This window comes from Mauremys reevesii, linkage group 6 (genome assembly GCF_016161935.1).
Source record: "Mauremys reevesii isolate NIE-2019 linkage group 6, ASM1616193v1, whole genome shotgun sequence".
Classification (NCBI taxonomy): domain Eukaryota; kingdom Metazoa; phylum Chordata; order Testudines; family Geoemydidae; genus Mauremys; species Mauremys reevesii.
Window position 1 is genome coordinate 121,665,680 of NC_052628.1, and position 14,608 is coordinate 121,680,287.

General features: G+C 50.3%; 1 protein-coding gene across 1 annotated transcript in view; it reads right to left on the bottom strand.

The window, feature by feature from the left end:
* IGFBPL1 (insulin like growth factor binding protein like 1) overlaps nucleotides 1-14,075 on the bottom strand; it is a 30,164-nt gene extending 16,089 nt beyond the window's left edge. The window contains exon 1 of the mRNA XM_039542818.1: nucleotides 13,664-14,075. Coding sequence (XP_039398752.1) covers nucleotides 13,664-14,075 — 412 coding nt within the window. The remainder of the gene's footprint in view (nucleotides 1-13,663) is intronic.
* Between the last annotated feature and the right edge of the window lie 533 nt (nucleotides 14,076-14,608).

The window sequence follows — 14,608 nt, forward strand, 5'->3', positions numbered from 1 at the left end:
GCCTCAAAACTATTTGTGAATTCAGGAACATTTTCAGCCAAAATAACTTGGAAAACCCTTATCTTTTGAAATGTCAGTTCATTCTGACATTGCATTTCAAATCAACATTTCGTTTCAAAGTGATGTTCAAAACATTTCATTTGACTTGAATAACCTTTTTGGTTTTTTGTTTCAGCAAGAAAAATTCAGTTTTGCTTTGAAACAAACCACACTGGGGGCCGGGAGGGGGGACGTTTTTCAGTCTGGCTACTGAACCAAACTATCAAGTATTTGCTCAGCTCTAGTGAAGACCCAACTACTTCAGCTATCTCTTCCATTGGCAGAATGTAGTGTGCAGCTACCAGTCTCCAGTGACCTAGATTTCCTCTCTGTTCCTCGATGGAAGAGTTCCATTATTTTCTCGTCAGTTGATAGTTCTCTCCTGTTCCATTTCCAGAGCAGCTTTAATTAAACTTGTTAAAGGCTCCTGTTCTTGTTCACTTCCTCAATGCCAGTCGTCAGTCTTCATATGTTCCAGTCATGGGTGGCAGATGAACCCCTCTCCCCCCCCGTTCAGGGAATCTAGCCCCCCGGACCTGCCCCTTCCACCTGAGGCCCTGCTCCCCTGCCTCCTGGAGGCCCGAACCCCTTCCCCCGGCTGGAGAAGCTCTGGCTGGCCCGTCCCAGCCATCCACCCCAGGCTGCCACTGGCTCAATCCAGCCCCTGGCCATCCACCTGAGCCCCAAGCTCCAGGCCACTGGCTGGAGCTGAGCCCCTGCCGGCCTCAAGGGAGAAGGGGAGCAAGGGCGGAGCCTCTGGGAGGAGTGTGCGTGGGGACATGGCCTGGATTAGGGGGAGACTTAGCCTCCCCCGGCCTTTAATGCCCCCCGCCCATGGTTCCAGTTTCTTGATCACTCGCTCCAGCATTATCCAGATTCCCTCTAATATTTCTCCTGTCTAGCAAGGGAGAATTTAGGTTTGGTTGTATCCTTTGCAGCCATCAGCCCAGATCCTCAGATGGTGTAAACAGGCATAGTTCTGTTAACTTAACTAGGCCATGACATTAGAATGATAGCAGCCTCCCTGGACCACCGAGCACCAAGTCACGGAATGGGTTTCATGTTTTACACTAGCTCTTTTCCCTGTTACCCGTACTTTAAAATATATTTATTTAACCTCTGAGGTCAAGTCCTTCCATTCCACACTTGTGTTCGTCCAGTAAAGCATTTATACTCTTCATTCTGCACATGGTTTTAGTCCTCACTTGTGTTTTCTTTCTAACCCAGATTCCTCTTTATTCATGTACGAATGATCCTTTCCCCCTCAGTGTAATTTTTTGCTGGAGGGCATGCATAATATTCATTCATTTCCCCTGTTTGGCTGTCAGGGCCTTTGCATTAAAAAGCACATGCACTTTCCTCATACACTCTGACACACCCTGCACGTCTCACTTATTTCCAAGGTGCACCATCACTGTTTAGTCCATTACAATTCTAACTACACAGACACCAAATAACTGAGAGCCAGCAACTTCAGAGTGCATTGTCATCTTTGCAGTGTGAAGGTGTAGTCCCATGACTCACATCGTTACTGGTGCAACGTAATGCACTGACATAATCACACATCAGGACCTTATTCTGTGGCTTTCTGTGACTGCATTGGACAAACTGGCTCTTCAGGATTGAAGCTGGATTGGAATTTCAACCACCCCAAAGCTAGATTTACAGCTGCTTTGCATTGTCAGAGTGGTGCAAAACTGCCAGGAGGTCATGGTGAATCGGGCTGCTTTCCCCCCCATCACTGTGACTTAGGGCTGGTTTACACTATGGGGGAGGGATGTCGATCTAAGTTATGCAACTTCAGCTATGTGAATAACGTAGCTGAAGTTAACGTACTTAGATCTACTTACCGCGGTGTCTTCACTGCGGTGTGTCAACAGGAGACGCTCTCCCACCGATTCCCCTTGCACTTTTCATTGAGGAGGAGTACCGGAGTCGACGCTAGAATGATTGGCAGTTGATTTACTGTGTCTATACTAGACACGATAAATCGACCCCCGCTGGATCGATCGCTGCCCATCGATCCGGCCGGTAGTGTAGACAAGCCCCTAGACTCTTTAAAATGACAAGTCTTCCGATTTTTGAGGTACTGCCATCATGAAACATTTGTGAAGACTTCACAGCCGGGTGGGAATACCTTGACTTTGTTTAAGCAAGTTAAACAGGCAGAATGTGAACCCCGATGCTCGTTATCAGAATAAAGAGGGATACAGAAAGAAACAAAATCCCGTATTTCTAAAAACATTTCAACACCAGTGCCGGTTTGCCTGTATCTTACAATAGCATTCCCTCTATTACACCACTAGAGTTCTGTCTTTAATGAAGTCTTTTGCATTAGGTCACAGGGAGTAGTTACAACTAACCTTACTTAACTACTCAACTGAATGAAAACAGATAGCTGTCCATCAAGATTGCCAGTTACTATAATGGCCAGCAAGGTTTGGGTTTAAGTTGTCTTTTCAAATGTCCATTTACAGGAAACTACCTTTGCAAAAATATTGACATTTCCCTGTCTTCAATTTAAGTTTACCTGACACTGCTTCCCTGTGACACCCTGTACCCCATATGACACCCTGTACCCCATGTTCACCACTTCTATATGGTTATGATATATTTTGTACAAAGTATGCCGTGTGAGGTATCATTTGAAAACTCATAATTTACTGAATGTTATTGTCCAGTTTAAATGTGTGTAACATCATTGCATGTAAAATTATGTGATTTTGCTCTATGATTATTACTGAAAGATGTTGTCATTCTGGGTAACACCCACAAACCATTTTCTCAGAGACAAAGGCACATTAGCATGCCAGCAACGTGCTAAGGAGCCAATACCTACTTAACTGGCCAACCACCAGGAGGGAGAATGGTATAAACAAAGAATTTACATTTAATCTCAGAAACGCTTCAAACCTCACACATACAGGAGACTGTTTGTCTGCACTCCAGTGGAGGGTAATCCTCAAAGAGGGGAGTGGGATATATAATGGGAGACAGTGATTTCCACCTCACCTTTCCCCCTCCATCTCTACTCACGGCAGCAAGATTCCCTTGAAAGACAAAAGAAGCATCACTGAACTGGGGGAGTGGTCCTAGCTTGGAGGTTTTTCAGACAGTACAAACTACTGTAGGCTTTTAGGCTTTTTTTGCTTTTCAACCTACTAGCCTTGGTAAAGTTTAGGAATTAACTTGTGTGTTTATCCTTTTATTTCTTTTGTAACGAATCCGGACTTATATGCATCTATACTTGCAATCACTTAAAATCTTTCTCCAGTTAATACACTTGTTTTATTGTTTTATGTAAACCAGTGTGTTTTAGTTGAAGTGTTTGGGAATCTCTGCTTAGGGCAACAGGGCTGATGCACAATCATTACCCAGTGTTGGAATGATGAACTATCTATGAGCTTGTACTGTCCAGTGGGCTACTGAGCAGTACAAGATGCACATTTCTGGGGGGAGGCAAGGCTGGCACTGAGGGATATGTGGGTGTCACCCTGTATCTATTCATGGCTGGCTGGGCATAGCACTGATGTACGCAGCTGGGAGTGACTTTATATGCTAGTGGCTGTGAGTGAGCAGAGCCTGGAGGGGTTGCTGTTCACCAGTAAAGCAGTGTAAAAGGGATGATTTAGTTGGGGTTGGTCCTGCTTTGAGCAGGGGGCTGGACTAGATGACCTCCTGAGGTCTCTTCCAACCCTGATATTCTATGATTCTATGAAAAGGCATCTCAGGCTGGAGAGCTAAGAGGACACAACATTCAATGTCACATTCCCAACTTAATGCAAATGGAAATATCAGATTTTACACACAGTAAGCTACAGCTACTCTGCTTAAAAATAGAACCATGAGCCGTTCCCGGTGTATTTATGGAAATGACAGCATTTAACAGTTTACAAGTCCTACAGGAGATGTGCAGAATAGTGCTCTGCTTTAACACCAGACCAAAAACAAGCTCTGTTACACACGTCTTCTGTGGGACCTGTTAGCCATGAAAAGCCCAAACCAATCAAAATTCAAACCAGCCAACGCAGGACACGTGGAAATTAAGGTCACTCACTCATCTCAGACCACAGCCATATCTGTGTGCAATGGAGAAACAAAGGATTGCGGGCCAGCGAGTTCAATCGATTCTTCTGAGCTCTGGAGAGTGGATGTCGTTCCCAAACACGAGCTAGCATGCCAGAGCTTAGCCTGGAGTCATTCCATGCAAACTGACACACTCTAAAACTAGGACGTTATAATGGAAACACGGCACAACCTCAGCTGCAGATGTTCTATGTGATGTGTAGTCACAAATAAGCTGTGAATATCAGCGCTGGATTCCATAGTATTATTTCCCCCCTGTTGCTTTGATTCCCCTTAATAAAAGGGCTGAGTTATAGAGAATTATACCCAAAGAAATGGAAGTCCTATAACAATGCACTATGTTACTGAGTGACAAAGGCACTCTTGATTTCTGCCAACTCCCAGCAGATCAAACCTGAGTAAGGAACAAATCTGCCCCATAGGCTATTTTTACATCTAGCTACTGTCAAATGTTTACTCCCAGTTGTGACCCTGGCACCGATTCCAGCTAGCAGTGTGTTCCGGGGCAGGTGGAAAATGTTGTCTATTTTGGGTAGCGGTGTCTCTTTAAGGATACACATGCAATACCAAAAGTGGCTATGAATAATGTTATTAAAGCATTGTTGAGCTGCCTCTACTAAGCAGGGATTATTATAACCGCTCCTGGGTGAACGTGAGCCCATGCTCACATCCACAACAATCCCTTCCTTAATTTCCATGCTATGAATGCTGGGATTTTGGGGGGTGGTGTGGGGGAGGGCAGTTCTCAAGCTCCCTGGGCGCATTGTTCTCTCTGCTTTATGTGACACATTCAAGAAGCTTTACATGCAGATGCCGAGATATGAAAGAATTTCTGTAGATTTTCATAGGCTGAATTGCCACGGAGCGCTTAGCATAACAAAACGCTCTTGTCTAGTAAACTCAGAAGCCAACACATTGATCTAATAAAGACTTTAGAATAAGAGTTTAAAGAAACACTCACAAATAGCTGAGAAATTATAAATCCTGAAAGACCTTAATGCGGCAGCCGAGTAATGCTGTGTGACAGCCGTAACGTTTCAAACACTAGCATCTAATCCACTTCCAACCTTTAAAAAAAATACGAGACAGTCAGGAAGTCCTGATCTGCAAAAGCACTGGGCACCTGAAGCTCCTACTGACTTCCCTGGGGCCGGCCTGTTCAGCACGCCTGATAACGCTTCATTTAGGGCCAGGTTTACTAAACCAGAGACCAATATTCCACGCCTGGGCCAAACCCTCGAAAGTATTTGGGCACCTAATTCCCATTGAAATCAATGGGCACCTCAATACTTTGGAAGATCTGGGCATGTTTCCATATTTAGGATCGTGAATACATGGCCTGATTTCATAGTTTAAAGCCAGAGGGGACCATTATGACCATCTAGCCTGACCTCCTGCTCAGCCCAGGCCAGAGAACCCCACCTAGAGATTCCTGGTTCAAGCCCATAGCTGGTGCCGGAGCTAGAGTCTCTTTTAGAAAGGCGCCCACACTTGATTTATTGTCAGAGGCAATGGGCCCCCACAGCTCCCAGTGATGCCAAAAGGATCCAATCACTCCCTCCCACAAGGAAATTCCTGCTGTAAACACTGAGATTCACCCCAGGGGTTACCCCCCATTCCCCACCCTGGAGGAGGAGTTTCAGACCTTGCCTGTGGGGAGGAGCGCGTGGGCTGTGGCTCAGAATTCTCACCGGGGTGAGGCTCCATGGGAAACCATTCTGTGCTGCCACGTACCCTGGAACCATGGTGTGGGGAGCAGTATGTGCTAACAGGGCTCCTCCCTCCAGCCGTCATTGGCTCCCCATTCCCTGCTTGGGCCTTCCCTTCCCCTCCCATTGCCCAGGAGAGTACAGGGCATGGAGGGGTACTGACGCTGCCTTTAGGAGTATTAACTCCAGCATGGATTTCCTAAGGGAAATCTCCCAGGTGAGGGGGAAGGGTCATGCCATGAACCACCAGCAAATTCCAAGAGCACTTCAGAGCCCAGGGCCCTGGAGTAACCTCCACTGCACCAGATCAGCCTCTCCACGTCTAGGTGACCCACATCAGTGGTGGCAGAGGGATCAGGAATAGCAGCCAAGCAAAATAACCTATCTTTGGATATCACTGTCAGTGGCTGCTTCCTTTCCACATGCTCGATTGGTCCTAGCACTGAGCCAAGCACTTTAAAGCAGCCTCTAGTTGCTTTGGTTTGCAGAGTCCTTTCGTTCGGAGCTAGGCATGGCTTGTGGGAGACCATGCCATGTTCGCCTGGATTCTGCAAACACACCTGCTTTGCCAGGGCTCACGCCCCCTTTTCCTTGGGTTCACACTTGTGCACAGCAGCTCAGTAAGGGTGAGGCGTGAGCAGGAGCACCCCAGGATTTCACTGTCACTTGCTACCATTTGGGGGGAATGTCATGGAAGCTGCCCGTTTTTGTACAGCTGCATTCCATGCTCTGCTTCCTGATGGCATGAGAGTCCCGGGACATCCCTGCTCCAAGCTCATGCCACTAGATAAAGCCAAAATGCTCCCTGTCCCCTTTCAGTCTGCACTCTCCAATCCCTAGCGCTGAGGGCTGGGCTATACAACGTCAGTATCTGCATTCATGTCAGATTTTGGCATGGAATTACCTAGTCTGAGTATTTTATTTTTAAGGGAAAAGTGCAAATGGAGCATGATCATTCCCAACTACAAAGTATCTGGCTTGGCCCCTCTCGACCCCAAGGCTTAGAGGCTATAACGTTGCCATGTCACACACTTTCAAAGCCCGCTTTGTAAAGCCCTCCAAGGAGCCCTGCTCCCCAGCTTACCCACACAGGACACGCAGAGCTTCCCGTCCGAAGGGCTTGCGTGGAAAACCAAATGGAGCTGTTTCTCTCTCCTGGAGACGTGTGGCTGAGCCCACCCTCTCTGGATGTGATCCTAGAGCCACGGAGACTAAACACCAAAGGTGATGCTTAGATCTCTAAAGCACCCCTGCCTGGTCGTTCCTAACCTAAACCAAGCCTGGTGTATGCTGCTCTGGGTACCTTCTCTTTCCCCAGGAGATGCCTCTACCAACCCGCCCCTAGCTCCCATAGTATGTTAGTTGATATACCCTGTGTGTGTCCCATGCCACTTCCAAGCTCTGTGTGAGGCTGCAGAGGTAGGCTAGAGAGCGGAATGTTTGTTCTGCTGTATGCAGTGATGTCGGATGCTGAGACAGGAGTGGTCTGGGCCTGGGACCAGAGCAGGGCCGGCTCCAGGCACCAGCAAAGGAAGCAGGTGCTTGGGGCGGCCAATGGGAAGGGGTGGCACGTCTGGGTTTTCAGTGGCAATTCGGCGGCGGGTCCCTCACTCCCTCTCGGAGTGAAGGACCCGCCACCGAAGAATGAAGCGGCGCGGTAGAGCTGCCGCCGAAGTGCCGCCGGTCGCGGCTTTATCTTTTTTTTTCTCCACTTCGCTGCTTGGGGCGGCAAAACAGCTGGAGCCGGCCCTGGTCCAGAGGAAGTTCATCCTTCCATGCTCCTCCTTGATGCCCAGAGATTTCCCCTCCCTCAGAGATGCCTTGGTGGGCAGGGGGGAAGAAGAGCACTGGAGCATCATGGCAAGGAAATGGATTCACTGGGGGGGGGGGGAAATAGTGTGGGCAGAAGGCATTTTTCCTGCAACGTTTCACAAATGACCCTTCCCCAGAGGGTGTTCCTCTGGGACTGCTAACTAACCTTTGCTTGTTTGTCCTTTGTGATATCCAGGTGAATTGCCATGTCACAAAAACTGAGACACCAACTTTCAACTCTCCGCCTCGGTTACCCATCTGGTAACTGGGGGCAAATAACTGCATCTGGGGCGGGAGGCTGAAATAAGGACTGTACAATGCTGTAGAAGTCCAGGGTATTAAGTTCAGTCAGCCGTTGAGGTGAGATGAGAACTCAGGGCCTAACAACTGGTTTGGTTTACAGCTTGTCAGTTCTTTGCTTTCTTCCCTTCTGTAGTCTTAAACTGCTGAAGTGGATGCTTGTCCTGGTTTCTTTAGATTCCTAAGTATTTTAGTGGCATTTCAGATTTTACAGATTTTCTACTGCTAAATTTCATCCTTAAAATGCTCATCTGTGCTAACCAGGACAAGCCCACAGGGGCCCCCACGAGAGTTTTTTGGGGCCCCTGGAGCGGGGTCCTTCACTCGCTCCGGGGGCCCCGGAAAACTCTCATGGGGCCGGGGCCCCCGGAGCTTCTTCCGCTCCGGGTCTTCGGCGGCAATTCCGGAGCGGAAGGACCCCCCGCCACCAAATTACCGCCAAAGCGAGACCCGCCGCTGAAGTGCTGGGTCTTGGGCGGTAATTCGGTGGCGGGGTCCCCTGCCGCGGGTCTTCGGGGCACTTCAGCAGCGGGTCCCGGAGCAGAAGGACCCCTCCGTCGCTGAATTACCACCGAAGTGGGGGCCCCCTGCCGCCGAAGACCCCAGACCCCCTGAATCCTCTGGGTGGCCCTGCAAGCCCAGGGCCTCAGTAACACCCTTAGCATAAGGCCAACTCAAAATTCTCACACAAAATTTACAGGCAAATAACTCATGCTGTAGTCGCAACTGACAGCACCTTCCCATATAACAAACTTCCACAAGTCAAGAAAGCTGAAATCAAGTTATAGTCCTCCATCAGGTTAGAAACACAAGTTGTTCTGACTCTGAACTGCAAACCCTGGTGGAGGAATATAGCCTGCACAAAGCATTTCAGCCTTTGTGGGGGAAAAAAGGGGCAGGGCCCATTTCGGAGTTTGCACTGAACAACCATGCAATCCCCTCCCCATCTTTATATAACTCAAAAATAGCCAGAGGGATTTTTCTCAGATACTTTTAAAACACTCTGAAACAAGTAAAATACTCACTTTCAGGCACAGACCTACCATGAAAAACATCCGCCCCAAAGTTGACTATTTTGTAAAAGTTTAAGTAACAAAGTTTTAATGGAATCTGATTTGCAACCTTAGCTACAGCAAGCGTGACCTGCACCTGTTATTGCATATTCCAGTACTAAAACAGATCACGAGGAAAGAATATTGTAGAGACAAAGCCAAGCTTACTGGGATCTACCGGTACAAGACTAATTTATGAATATCAAAATGTGCTCACATTGGCACTGAATTTAGCAGAGCTTTTGCCTAATCTCTCACTGGCTGAGTCAGCGAGAGGATTAAAGGGAGTATGAAAAGCGCTGGAAGAGATGAAAGGAGATCAGGCATTTATTCTTGATATATTCAGAGTATTGTAAAGAACACTCTGGGTGACAGTGGCTCAAAGGCTTCTTAGGACTGTTCCATCTGACAGGAGATTCCTTGCTGTAAAAGTGCAGCCTCCCCCGCAGGATTGTACAAGAACCTGGGCTTGTCTCTGGAAAAGGGGGTAAAGCCTTTTAATCAACGTGTTGGTTCCCAACTAAAGTGTTGATGAAAAGGCAGGCAGCGGAGTTAAGGAAGCACCGTTAGTGTACAGCCAGGGTCCAAACCTTCAATAATCCAGTGTTTCCCGCTACAGTTCAGGATGTTTAAAAGCCAGAGTGGGAAGTGTATTTTAAACCGATCTCCGTGCACACCATTCTGTCTCAGAAATGTGCCAGCTACACAATGAGAATCCAAATCACACTTAATTTAGGAGCCCTTTCCCTCTCTGGGCTTCAGGGACGCTCATTAAAAACTAAACAAACTCACAGGGATGGTTTGATTACAAATAGGAAAGGAAGCAGCTGGTACCCAGGCTTACCTAGTCTGCACACAACCCATCTCCCAGGGGGGACTGTTAAAAATGATCCCTCTGATTACAGCTGAATAAATTAGTGCCCTAGGGTCATACTATAATGAGGTGCTCACTTATACAGAAATGCCCCCTCCTTGTTGCATTTTCATCATTATGGAAACAAAAAGAGGAAGATGCAACAAAATGTTGCCTGATTCTAACAACCATTGTTCAGTAACGATGTGGTTGTGACACAAATCTGCCAGTGGCAGGAAGTGCAAAGACTGACAGTCCTCAGATCACACTGTTGCGGACAGGGAGACTGGCATAGCGTATGGGATGCTCAGAATTGCTTGGCTTTTGTCCTGCACATAGGTGCTGAAACTAAGGGTGCTGGGAGTGCTGCTGCACCCCCTGGCTTCAAGTGGTTTCCATCATATATAGGTTTTACAGTTTGGTGCAATGGCTCTCAGCGTCCGAACTACACAAATTGTTTCAGCACCCCTGGTCCTGCAATCAGATCCGCAGACAGACTCTGGCACCCACGCGGTGACCTTGCTTAAGATTTGCCCCTAAACTACAACAACATTAAGGCCCTGATCCTGCAGTTGGATCCTTGCAGGCAGGCCGGCCCCTTCAACTCCACATGGGCCACAGACAACCTTTCAGGGCCTTAATTTTATTATGTGGATAGGAGCAAATCCTGCATCTCGCCCCATCCTCTATCTGTCTGCAGGGCAGAAGGCTCAATATGCAGCAGGATGACATGTAGGGAGCCTGCAAAGGGAGTTCTGTAGCTCCTGGGTGCAGAATCCAAAGGGCTCCACCCCCAGCAATGGGCAGGGGTGTTTTGGGGGGCAGAAGGGGCACGCCCAGTGAGTCTGCAGCTACACAATATAGGGGAATTGCACTTGTCTCTGAGGTTAGTGCAACACTGGGGCTGCAGGAGCAGGTGGGGAGCAGTTTTCTTGGGGCTGTGGGGGTGGAGAGCAGAGTGCATTTCTGGCAGAGGTCCCCTGTGCTTTTGGCTTTGTGCAGGGTTTAGGATTTGACTCACTGGGGTGTATTTAGTTTTCTGGGAGAGGAAGGGAAAATTATCCTAGGCATTACTTTCATGGAAAGTTTTACGTTTTGAGTATCTACATATTTAACTGTACATTAAGAATCTGCTAAGAAAAGATTCCCTTGTGTCAAATTTTAAGGACTGAAATCTCCTGGTCAATCTAAACTCCTTTTTGAAATACCGAACGTGATTAGAGCTTCATAAGATTAGTAACCAACCGCAGTTCATTTAAATCAAATTTTCCGGTTACTCAAGTGCAAAAAAAAGTCTCTAAACCTGGTAAACTTCTATTGTTTTTTCTTAAAACACTAAAGGAACTTTGAAGTGGCCAAAATGGTTCTGTTTTATTTTTAAATCCATGGCAATTTTGTTTTTAGCATGCCAAGAATTTGTATGCCAAATTCCAGTTCCAAGTCAATTTTTATTACCAAGTTATCAACTCTGAAAATGCAGGTTAATTACCGAAACATTAACAGAGTTAACTGTCCAAACAAGCTGATTATATGAAGGCAGAGAGCCATTTTTTAAAAAATATTAAAAGCGAGCATGTCTAATCTGGAATTCCATTCTCTAATGCTCTAGGTAATGTCTCTACAATTCTCATCACTTAAAGGCTCAAAACCCAACCTTTGCCTTTCGGAGGCATTAGTTGTATTATTAGTTTATTTGAAGAGTAAGTTACAGTCAAGGAACAGAATAATCCTGCATGCGCATTTGGAGAAAAGGATTTTGAGAAATGTGCTTATATCCCTCCGGTGAACCATTTAAAAAAGAAACCCAGAAAATTACTTTTTAGGAATGCAAAACAGACCAGAGAATTAGCACTAGAGGTACAGAACTTCAAACTTTTGGATTGTGACATTGTCACAGAATGAACCAGCACCTAATCTTAACTCATTCATTGCCAGACCATATAACTGATACTTCAAGATCATATAGTCTCAGTTGGCCTTTTCAGTATTATTTTCTCACTCTGGCCCCGATTCAGAAAAGCACTTACGCATATGCTTAGCTTTGAGTACATGAGTAAGTCCCATTTTATGTGCTTAAAGTTAAGCACGTGGTGAAGCGGGCCATGAGTGCTCAGCACCTTGCAGGATCTAACCCAGAACACTGAACTGACAAGCAGCATTATTATTTTTTGGTAAATGTCTCTGGCCAGTTCAGAAGCGCAGTGCTGCCTTTCTCTCCGTTAATGGCTCTGGGAAGGGAGGGGGATGAAAACACAAAGGGTGAATGGGCTCCGCTCACCAATGCAGAATTCCTGCTCTGGGCTCCCTATGTTGGAAACACCTTCCAGAGCAGAGGCTGCTCTGGCCTGTGCCATCTGTAACTCTCACTCCACTGTGGGGGACCCAGAGCAGGCTGGCACAGCCCGGGCAGTGAGAGTGGCTGACTAGCAAGGGCTCTGGCCTGGGAGGGGCAACAGGATCCCAATGCTTCAGAGCCAGCGGCTGGAGCTTTATGGCGGGATTTAAAGCTGCTCCCCTCCGGCAGGACCTCAGAGGCCCTTGGCCGCAGGGGAAAACACAATGCACTCCCTGCAGCCACAGGGTGAATCAAGCCCCCTGCCCATCAGTTCATAAGACTGTATCCATAACCACTTCTCCCACCACGAGCCCCGTGGAGCATTGTCACAGCGGTCCCTGGCCCATCCAGCCTCAATCTGCCCACCTCAATCTCCCCTCAAACTATTACTCCCTGGGGAGGAAGCCTTCTCCTGCTCCCCCATGGGTATCTTGAGGAGAGGAGCACAGCCCCCTTGCTGACCCACCAAACCCATCCACAGCCTGCAGCTCTTGTCCCGCTCCCCCTAGCGTGCTGCAGGGCCAATCCGTGCCACCACCTACAGAGCTAAAGTACAATTAAAACAACTCCTTCAAGGGAGACTGGAACCTGCAACCTCCACAGCCTCAGACAAATCCACAGCACCCTGGCCCTCACACACAGCTCACGTTGGGGGCCAGAAGTGCATGTGACGGGGATGAGTGAGCCGGCCAGCTGCTGTAACGCTCACCCCATGCTGTGTTGCTGTGTGGCATCGCAATGGTGACAGTCAATTCTTAAGAACACATTAGTACATGTGAGGCATCCTGCCCAGCTCACCTTGACAAGAGGCCGCACAAACACGGCCAAATTCTCCCCCCAGACTCCACCTGACCTCCTGTGCAAGACTGGGCTCACACACATGTGCCCCCGCTGAGGACAACACGTCGACCACTCGCACAGGGGCAGAAAAGTGTATCTGCAAAACCCCCTTGTCCTAATGGGTTTTTGTGAGTAAAATCTTGTTCAAACGCACGTGCAGTCGTTTTACCTCCAGTGCACACAGGCTGGGGGCTGAAATGGTACTCAAAGGACAATCCGGTTTAAACCTACACTAAATCATACGGAAACCATTCAAACATTAAACAAACAGCCACGGGAATGAACCTTCGTTTGCAAAGTGCCTAGAGCTCGGTGCTGAAAGTGTCACTGTTCTCGTTAGAAACACAAAGGGAGCCGGGTCCTGCACAAGGGCTGAAAGACACCCCTGAGCCCGAGGGTTTCCAGGCGCTGTCCAGGAGAGGAGCAGGGCACAGAGGCCTGGACAGCCGGCGCATCTGCTCCCCACCCCATGCCCCGGTCGGTCCAAGCCCGCTCCGCGCGCTGCACCTGGCAGCCCCGCTAGCGACAGGCAGCGGGACCCTGCTCGGAGCGCAGCAGTCCCGGGGTCCGCCCGTCCCCTCCAGCTGGACACAGCCCGGCCCGTCAGCCCGCCAGCCCGCGCCCGGCCCCGTCTCACCCAGCCGGCACTCGCCGTCGTGCGCCTTGCGGACGCGCCGGGGCCCGGCGAGCAGGTGCAGGGCGCAGGCGCTGGGGTAGGAGCGCCCGTCGGAGCCGCACACCGCCCCGTCCTCCTTGCACACGCAGCGGCCGGTGCCCTCGGGCGCCCCCGCGCCCCGCGCCTGGCTCACGCACACCAGCCCCGGGCCGCAGCGGGGCCCCCGCGGGCCCCCGGCGCCCCGCCCGCCGCAGCGCTCGCCCTCGGCGCCCAGGCAGCGCTCGCAGCAGCCGCACTCGTCCCGCGCAGCCAGCTCGGGCGCCGGGCAGCGCGTCGGGGGGCAGCGCTCGGGCCGGCAGGGCCCGCACCCGCCGCCCGCGCCCCGCCGCGCCGCCAGCAGCAGCAGCAGCAGCACCAGCAGCAGCCGGGCCATGGCGCTGGGCAGGGAGCGCGCGGCACCGGCTGCAGCCGCTGGACAGCGCCGCCAGGCAGGAGCCGGGGCGGCCCCAGCCCGGCTGGGACAGCCCACAGCCCAGCCCCTCACAGCCCAGCCCCTGCTCCCCGCCCCACAGCCCAGCCCCTCCCCACCCCGGCTGGGACAGCCACAGCCCAGCCCCTGCTCCCCACCCCACAGCCCAGCCCCTGCTCCCCACGCCCCGGCTGGGACAGCCCACAGCCCAGCCCCCTCACAGCCCAGCCCCTGCTCCCCAGCCCACAGCCCAGCCCCTGCTACCTCCACCCCACAGCCCACCCCTGCTCCCCGCCCCGGCTGGGACAGCCCACAGCCCAGCCCCCTCACAGCCCAGCCCTGCCCCACAGCCCAGCCCCTCCCGCCCCACAGCCCAGCCCCTGCTCCCCACCACGGCTGGGACAGTCCCCTCCCCACAGCCCAGGGACAGTCCCCTGTCCTCCCACCCTGCCTGTGACAGCCCCGCCCCTGCTCCCCCCACCTGGCCGGGACAGCCT